Source organism: Rhododendron vialii, chromosome 2a (genome assembly GCF_030253575.1).
Source record: "Rhododendron vialii isolate Sample 1 chromosome 2a, ASM3025357v1".
NCBI classification, from domain to species: Eukaryota; Viridiplantae; Streptophyta; class Magnoliopsida; order Ericales; family Ericaceae; genus Rhododendron; species Rhododendron vialii.
In genome coordinates, this window is record NC_080558.1 from 15092611 (window position 1) to 15102027 (window position 9417).

A 9417-nucleotide genomic window follows, 5' to 3' on the forward strand; every position below is an offset into this window, starting at 1 on the left:
GATTTTTTTTTTCCTTTACTTCACTTTACGTGACTTTTCCTGAGAATAACTTTCTTGTACAACATTCCTGGCAACTGAACAGAACCTTAATTAATATGGAATGGGCCAACTTTTTCCTTTTATTGGGCTAAAAAAGATTCCTAATCAAGCCCAAATAAGAAAATTAGTGTTGTGCCCCTAAAATTTGGCCTTTTTGGGGTGCCCAAGGCCCAGGACTCTTGGGCCTTGGGGTTGGGCCGGCTCTGCATATAGACTATTTGGAGCCTCTTAAAAAATTGGCTTTATATCTTTTAATATATAATATTTTTTATATCAAATATGGATCTTTTTTAATAGATCTCGATTAATTCTATTAAACAAATCTAGTTTTCGAAATCATAAAATGTATTATAAATTGTGACATATAGACAATTGTTTGAGTAACACAAAAAGTTAAATAGGACCAAAAATATGGGACGGAAGGAGTATTGAACTTACGTGTGCAAGTGCTCCATTTCTTTATTAAAAAATAACTCATATAACTTTTTGACACTTTACTTAAAAAACTAAATTATTTTGACGAAAAATCAAGTGAGTAGAGACGCATTTCCATGGACTTCCTTTACAAAATCATGTGGAGGAAAGTATAGGGGTATGGTTGCAAAGCAGTGAATAATTTTCTCCTTGCCAAGAGGAGTTTCTCCGCACGTAACTTGCCTCAAAACTCTGTCGTTTTAAGGGGCTGTAATTTGCAGTGCTTCTTAGGCACTGCAGGGACTCCGCTCCCGCGTGTGCGTAGGCAATGGATGGGGGAACGAATGATTTGGGTCCACCGCCAACACGTCCGTATTCGATCTAATCTAGGTTGTTAAACGAACCAAACAACTCGAGTTCGGTTCAGATTCGACTCGACTTTTGGCTTGTTCAAACTCATTTAAAAAAAATAAGTTAAACTCAATCACATTTTTTTGTTTGTTTATGAATTCAAGCCAAGCTTTCGCATATGGGTGTTTAGCTCGATAAGCTTGTAAACAAAAAGATCACTCTGTAAATATTACAAAAATAGGGGTAGATTAATAAATATCCCACAATATGAGATCATCTGTCATTCATATAGATATTTTCACAAGTTTTACATTACTATATAGCATTCGAATAGGAAATCTGTTATGTGAGATATGAAAATTTAAGGGTTGAGGGTTTTAATTTAATGAATGTATCTAGAAACTAAATTTATGTTTATGAGTTATGTTTGGCCTAGATTAATGATGCTAATTCTTCTTTATGGCTTTAAATTTGCCCATTTCATTTTAAAACTTAATAAGCTCCAGCTTAAGTTCAAGCTTGAAAGCTCAAAACTTCACAAGTTTAAGCTCATGCTTGAAAGTTCGAGATTGGCATCCATATTTTACGGGTCAAGCCCAGCTTATCACGAACATAAAACTATCCCTTATTGCATAATAAATTATAGATTACCCGTTTGAGAAATTACAAATTATCCCTCATCTCATAATAAATTACCCCTGTTGTGATGTAGGCGCTAAAAAATTTGACGGAATCTGTATGTCATTAAATTTTAATTACAATGAACAACATTGTCCTATTGTTACTTGTGAAAGTTTGCACAACTGTGAAAATAGCTTTTCACAGGCTACAAAAAGATAATTTGGTACATTGTAATTTGGCTTTGATGATGTCAAACAGATTTTGTCAAATTTCCTAGCAACTACATCACAACAAGTGAGTGGTTTGTTATTCGATAGGGGTATTTTTTAATTTAGCAAACATGAGAGCAGTCTGTAATTTTTAGAACCCTCGGGGATGATTTTGGTAATTTACCCTAATTTTTATGATATCATAGATGTAAATAAATCGGTAGCATGAGCATGAGGGAATATAATCATAAAATAAAATTTTGAATCCTAAAATATGCTAGTCTATGTCAATTACACAATCTCCGTGACTCGGGTTTTTCCCCTTTTAACCTTAGTATACAAGTGTGAGATAGCAAAAATAAAATCATTTTTGGAAAAGATAATAGTCTCCAAATCGAAAGTATGGACATTCTACATGCCGGGTGGCGGGGCGGGTTATAACAACAAAATACCCAATAATGAATCAATATTATATCTTTGTTTTCTTTGCTTCTATTTTTTTTTTACTTTCATCCTTCACAAAAATCTTGTTTTCTTGTCAAAACTCTTTAAAGAGAAAAAGTTAGTTAATATATTGTTTTCGCCCCCTCTGCCTCGATAAGAAACAAGGTGGGGATGGGATACAGTAAATCTCACTCCAACCCGCCCCATTGCCATCCCTAAACAAATTACTCAAGCTTATGTCTTGACCTCAAGATTGTTGGAACATTTTTATTAAAATAAAATCTGTAGTCCTCTATTTAACTAACATAACATTCTTTATTTCATTGCTTGCATGTTAAATCGGTTTCTGTTACAAATATAAAAGATTTATTCTAGTCATTATATTCAAGCATCATTACAAATAAATAAGGATAGTGATAATGCCCAAACTGTTTTTGTTAATGCCAAAATTCGATCCAATATATAAAAGTCTTGTACACTGCACATGATAAAAGCCTCTTGTGCACTAGAATTTTGGCACCAACAAAAACAAAAGACCTAACTCTAAATACCTAGCCACATAAATACATACATATAGGCGGGCGTACATACAACATTCTCTACAAGGGAGAGTATGGGGTGAAAAAGAAGAACGTATACAAGTATTCTAGAGCAATCTGTAGTGGAGGGATTATGAGTTTTATACAAGGGTTGTGTGTCTCTATCTTATACATATTGAATAACTCGGTTCGTGACTAGTTCAATCATCCTAACAGTTGCATACATCGGATGAGAAAAGCTTGTGAATGCATGAGTTGAATCTCGGGGCCTACCTCTTTCCTACCCCCGTCATTTTTATATGCTCTCTTATACTCCATACTTTTTGTACTTTTGAGGTTTACGCGGTGCATAATCTGCTCTGCAGCTTTTCCCGTTGAGCGCTTCAAGAATTAACAGGGCTAGCACTCCCTAACACAAAGCTTCTTTTAGTACTTTCAAAAACAGATATACACGAGTGATTTTTCAATGCCGAGTGGGTATATCCTACGTGGTACCTGCTCGGCATATCCGAGCCGTCTGATACACTTTTGGACGGCTCGGATTGAAACTCTCTCTCTCCTCTCATCCCAACACTTTCTCTCTCCAAATCTGAGCCGTTCAAACAAGCAATGGACGGCTCGGATGTGCGAGCGGACACCACGTGACACCCGCTCGGCACTGAAAATTTCTCCGATATACACACCATTTCAAGACAATCTCATAGGTTTCCTGAAAAAAGACGATGTCATAGGAATAACAGATTACATGCCAGTTTCTAAAGAAACAACACCAAAAGAAACAAAAATGGCAGAACAAAATAGCTCATCGGATAACATAGAAGAAAGCCAAAAGGGAAAAGCATTTCCAACTCTTTAACAGAACCAGGAATGAAGAAATAAGCAAGAATGAGATACTCACATTCAATAAACCCCTCAACAAAACTAACCAACAAGCTCATAGTAAACCAAAAGAAAAAACTTGGAAGAGTTTTTACTCCTGATCACGAAAACCGTCCAACATGCGGAATTCAAGTTTATTCGAGGATAAGCCAACAAAAAAATGAAAAAACGTCTAGCTCCTGCCATCAAATCTCCACACCATTTACGTTAAGTCGGGCTCGATTGGATACCGATGATCAAGAGAGAAAACCGAGTTGTTTTGGGGGCAAAGTAACGGTAGCGAATATCGGGTTCAGTTTTCCTGCCAGTCCTTTCGGATGTCGAAGGTGTAATTGATCTCCAAGTAGCACTTGTTGTCGTCGTCGACAAACTGTAAACAGAGATGAAAAAAAAGAAGAAGAATAAAATCATATGACAACCGAACTCTTGAGTATTGAAAGTGCCCCCACCATGTGTCCATTTTAATTGTAGAATTAGGCTTCTCTGTGCAGTCTGTGCTTGGACTGCAGAGAGCAGTTTGTGTAATCTCAGACATTCAAAAGCATTTTTAATGGTTAGATTTTGTTAAAAATAACCTTCCGGCAAAGAGTCTTTTTAAAATCCCATTGATTGCGAATGGTCGAAATGGGACTGAAGGGGCATTAACTTGTCCTCACTGGACATTTTCAAACTGTCAGAGAGCCAAAACTAGAAAAGGTAACAAAATTGAAAAGCAAACACACAAATAACTTTCGGTTGTTGCATTTTTCGTTTTCCCATAATCATGACAGACAGAGAAATGGTCCCCTGCATTTGTTTTCATTGCATCACATGCAAAGATGCTTTCTCGATAGAGATTGGAATTCAAGATGCGTCAATTGTGTTAAATGGTACGAAAGAACCTATTTTCCAAGGACTCAGTACGAACGTTGGTTGCGGGTACGCGTCTAAGTATCGGGGCCAACGAGTTTTCAACTAAGCATGTCCGACATGGATCCTATATTCCCGGTACTTTGCACATTTTGAAGGATTCATGTCACAAATTAAAGAAGCTTAATAGCCGTAAATCAGTAAATCCTATGCTTACATCTGTCTGATAAAGAGCAAGGGTTGAATTTACCTTCGTTTTAGCCGTATATGATCCTCTAGCAAAAAAACCAGTCGGGGTGGTCTCTTCGGGCATTTCATGCGTATAAGGTTCTAGCTGCGGGCTAAAAGTACCAACCATTTCCTTCGCGCTATCAACTGAAAGCAAAGATCCATGTAACGGAACTAACCCGGTCTCAAAAGAATCAAAAAGCGCCAATTTGTTTTTGCCAAAACCGAATTTCCAAGAGAGGGAGAGGGAAACGTTTACCTTTCACACCAGTTTTCCAGACAGTGTTGATGTATTTGAGGCCTGAGACAATGTTATTGTTGACTTGGAAAGTGAAATTCAGGCTGTAACGGCTACCTTCTTTCAGAGTAAACCACAAGCCTTTGGGATTGCCAGACTCGGGGACCGGAAGAAAGATATCAGGTCTACCGGGGGATTTGATTGCAAGGCTCAAGATCTTAACCTCAGGTTCCAAGGTTTCTACAAATGTAGAAATAAATAATCACAACCCGGGTAGCACACATATTACTAATTGTTCAACAAGATCAAACTTATCGTTTTATTGGATCAGTAGGTCAAAAACCTCAGCGAGTAAAAATTTTGAGATAAGAAGTGGGAAAAAATATTTAGACAATGACTATTCGTAGGATCATTTTGTAACTTTCGTTGAAATTTTTCCGTGCATCGATGGAAAATTCCGAACAACTAACATTGGATTGAAAATGGCTTCAACATTCCACAGCATAACAACAGAGAATTAATATAGAAAAAATGGGAAAATTTACACTTTCTGCAATGGTAAAATTGAAGTTAGGAGAATACATGAGAATACAGATTATGCAATTTTCCATACTTCACCCAAATAGCTTCATCACATATGACATTCATGAGATGAAATGCAGAATACAAAGCACAGGGACAATTTGGTCAAATATTCCACTAGCCCAAATCAGATTCCAGACCAGTAGAGGATTAGATGGAAAGGGCAGGAATGATTGTCAATGATTTCTATTCCCAATTCGTTTTTCCTCCCTTTTCCAAGCAACCAAACAGAACTAATCAGAGAAATTAAAAAAGGGAAAGAAAAAAAAAAAAACAAAAGGCGGTTACCTCCAATGGCATTAATATCCACACTCCCAAGAAGCTGTTCCTTCCACTTCCTTAAGCTCTCATCGTCCTACATCCCAAAAATTCAACAAATACAATTAAAAACCAAAATTGAAAAAAAAAAACAAGAAAAGGGAATAAAAGATACTTAAATTAATTCCAAGATTAAGCCCAAGAATTCGTCCGGTTGGTTGGTGGGTTTGTTAGGTTTACAGCCCAAGAAAAAGGAATAAAAGATACTTAAATTAATTCCAAAATTAATTTCTTGTGAATTTTAAAGTCTCCCTGTGAATGGTCTGCTTTTGACCGAACCGGAGAGGAAATTAGATGAGGTGCGTAAGCTGCCCGAACACCTCTAACCGTGGAACCAAAAACAGAAAAATCAATTCCAAGATTGGGAAGACAAACCTTATCTTTCTCAAGTTGTTGTTTAATGGTAAATTGAGGACCCAACTCAATCTTCGGTTCAACATCACTCTCATCCTCATCCTCAGTCACATCACATATTGAACTCTCACTCTGCTTTCTCTCAATTCTCCCTCCTGTTTCCACCACCTCTTCCTCCTCCTCAGCACCCTCTGGCTTTCTACCTTCTTGATTTTCTTTACCCTTTTTGCCCTCCTCCTTGTTTTCGTCAAAACCCATGTCGCTTTTACTCTTGGAACTTGATGATTCAACTCCAATTGCCAAAGACATCAACAAGAACAAGAACAAGAGCCCATTCAACTGCGTTAACAGAACAATTGGTAGGAGTGACCGACCCGGAACAAAATGCACGCTAAGGAAGAATCTCAGGAATGAAAAGTACGAACATGTAAAAGGCCAATGGAAAAATGTTGCAATTGGAGGTACAGAGATTTGGTGCAAAGAATCCTCGAGAGGAGTAAAAACCCAAATGGGGAATAACCAACGCAGAAGAAACGACACCCAGAAAAGGAGAGAGAGAGAGAGAGATGGGTTGTTTGGGGAGGATCAAGAAGAAGGGGAAGAAAATGTCATGTGGTGATCCGCAATTAGAGAGAGAGAGAGAGAGAGGGAGAGAGGGGGGGTCAGTGAGTGCACTAGGTTCCACGGGGACCGAAATTCGAGGAGACATCCAAGGCTCCAAAACAAATGAAGCAGCACGGGGTTTGGGTGGACGTGACAGGTTGACCCCTCCTCATTGGATAAAGCTTATAAAATCCAGATTTTCATCTCATAATCACAAGTACTATGGTATAGGAGTAAATAATCACGTCAACAAAAAAAGAAAATTAAAAATTGTTAGGTTTTTTTTTTTTTTTTTTTAAAGTAGTGTAGTTTTTACCAAAGGAAAGGCAGGTACATACCTTCGATTTGTGAATGTAAATCCTGCCTTTATCATCTTTTTTTTCCCCACAAATTCAAGAGGCAAACAAAATTTAACCAATTTTAATCTCAAGGGATTGACCTAGTATTTATGGTGGTCCGAGACATAAGAGAATGCTCCATTGAGCTTTTCTCAGGGTTTAATTGAATCTCTTTAAAGTGGACAGTGTGATTAGTCTAGCCAAGATAAGTTGAGGTTCTTGAAACTAATTCAGACACCGAGTAAATTGTAGTAGTACAAAATTTCTATGCATATGTATGGTTTACACAATCTTCTGGAGTCAAATATGGTACTCCCTCCGTCCCTTTTTTTGTGTCCAGTATTTCATTTTGGGCTGTCCCTTAATAAGTGTCCATTTTGTAAAGTTAGGGGGGTAAAAGTTGGTGTATTGTCTATTTTGTCCCTAAAAGTAGATTTTATTTTGAAAAGTTAGTGAGTAAAAGTGTAATGATGATGGGTAAGTAGGGAAAGTGGAGGAAAAAGTTGATGTGAAAGGTGTAATGATGATGTCTTTTTAATAAGTTGGAGTTACGAAGCAGGACATTTAAAAAGGGACGGAGGGAGTACAATACAAAATTGTGTCATATATAACGATCGGATATCGCGTCAATATATATGATTAAATACCTATATTTTAAAGCATTCACATTATTTTATAATAGAAATTTATTTAAGATTTTCATTTTTAAATTTTCAATCGATTCTAAATTATGAGTATTCATATTAGAAAAAACTAATTTTCAACCATCAAAATTTTCAATTTTCAAAAACTCAATTTCAATTTATTGGAAAAACATTTGTTCGTAAAAAGAATTAAAAAAAGAAGAAGAAGAAGGGATTGCACGTGCTTATAATATGGTGTATAAATCGATAAATATAGATTCATAATTTTGCAACGTGAATTCGTAACATTATTAATTTGGGTAGGAAAATCTTAGGTGAAATTCTACGGAGACTCCGTCATCTATGTATGTTTTCTAATTAGACTCCATAATGTTTAAAATTGTTCATACAGATCCCCTCATTTATATGAAATGAAAAATTGACTAGTTCTATTAACAGAATGAGGGAAATGACAATACTATTCTTTAAAAATTGCCCACACTAACCCCCTCATTTATAAAAATTGCCCATGCTAATCACCTCATCTATAAAAATCTACTAGACTGACGTAATACACTTTTCTTTCGTCTTTCTCCCCGATCTCTCTCTTTCTCTTCCTCATCTACCTACCACCTCTGCATCTAGCTCATAGAGGGAACTAACAAATTGAACCCCTCTCTCACATCCATTGTTTGTATCATCGTTGTACATACACACCATCATTCTCCCTTTGTCTCTTTCTCCATCTTTCCTAGCTATCACCAAGGCTTATTCTCTCTCTCTCTCTCTCTCTCTCTCTCTCTCTCTCCCTCTCTCTCTCTCTCTCCCTCTCTCTCTCTCTCTCTCTCTCTCTCTCTCTCTCTCTCTCTCTCTCTCTCTCTCTCTCTCTCTGGGGGTACGACCTTTTCCTAAATCTCAAGTATATTATAGGATTGATTGTGTTAATTTTCATTACTTTACTTTCCAAAACTTAAATTAAATTGGAAACATACCTAAATAAGAAATTTGACATATTGGTTGGAGTGGGTATTCTAGAGATGTCAAATTCTACCATGTCAATTACCACATAAGCCTTCAAAAAGATATCACATCTCCGCTTTTGATCTCCTTGGTTGGAGATGTTCTAATGCTACATGCAAACACACACAATTGTCTTTGTAACGGTCCAATGCACATGGGCTGTACAAGATAATTGTGGGGCCCACACACCTCGAACAATTTCATACACATCTGTATATCAATCTATGCCTGGACATCTTTACTGTTTATAGCAATTTTGGAAAATTTTAAGTTTCCAATGCCAAGTTCCAACTAGTGTAACTTTGGGGTGCTTAATCCATAATCAAGTTTAGGGGCCCTCTTCATTTATTTTGGTAAGAGGCAAGGAAAATTCTAGCCTTACCTTTTTTTCTTGGTAGATAATAATAATCAGTGACACCCTTTATCATCAAGCAATCAACTGCTAATACAATCATTTTGCAAATTCTAGTTGTTGTCTAGTTCAATCACCTATCAATCATTCTATATTAAGTAGATACAATAAGGAATGACCTTCAATTTAAGGGTTCGCTTTCTTTTATGTTTCAGATTCAAAATCTATAAGGTGTCATTAATTCATCACCTATCAACCATCCACATTAAGCACATACAATAAGGAATGACCTTCAATCTAAGGGTTCGCTTTCTTTTATGTTTCAGATTCAAAATCTATAAGGTGTCATTAATTTATCACCTATCAATCATCCACATTAAGCACATACAATAAGGAATGACCTTCAATCTAAGGGT

At 36.6% G+C, this 9417-nt stretch overlaps 1 protein-coding gene across 2 annotated transcripts; it reads right to left on the reverse strand.

The window, feature by feature from the left end:
- Positions 1–3438: 3438 nt before the first annotated feature.
- On the reverse strand, positions 3439–6767 carry LOC131314353 (rho GDP-dissociation inhibitor 1-like). 2 transcript variants are annotated; one of them, XR_009196350.1, is made up of 6 exons: positions 6087–6767; positions 5682–5748; positions 4833–5051; positions 4596–4720; positions 3616–3866; positions 3439–3574 (listed from the first exon to the last, which is right to left on the reverse strand). XR_009196350.1 is itself a non-coding variant. In XM_058342932.1 (5 exons), the coding sequence occupies exons 1-5, from the start codon at positions 6372–6374 to the stop codon at positions 3789–3791; spliced, it is 777 nt and encodes a 258-aa protein (XP_058198915.1). In that variant the 5' UTR covers positions 6375–6767; the 3' UTR covers positions 3439–3788. The 2 variants fall into 2 exon arrangements, 1 of the variants encoding a protein (XP_058198915.1); XM_058342932.1 differs by having other exon boundaries at positions 3439–3866.
- Between the last annotated feature and the right edge of the window lie 2650 nt (positions 6768–9417).

Coding starts and splice junctions, on each gene's coding strand:
- LOC131314353 (XM_058342932.1), bottom strand. CDS start 6,374: ATGTCTTTGGCAATTGGAGTTGAATCATCAAGTTCCAAGAGTAAAAGC. Junction 5,749..6,086: donor AACAACTTGAGAAAGATAAG/GTTTGTCTTCCC, acceptor TTTGGGATGTAG/GACGATGAGAGCTTAAGGAA. Junction 5,052..5,681: donor GGATATTAATGCCATTGGAG/GTAACCGCCTTT, acceptor CTACATTTGTAG/AAACCTTGGAACCTGAGGTT.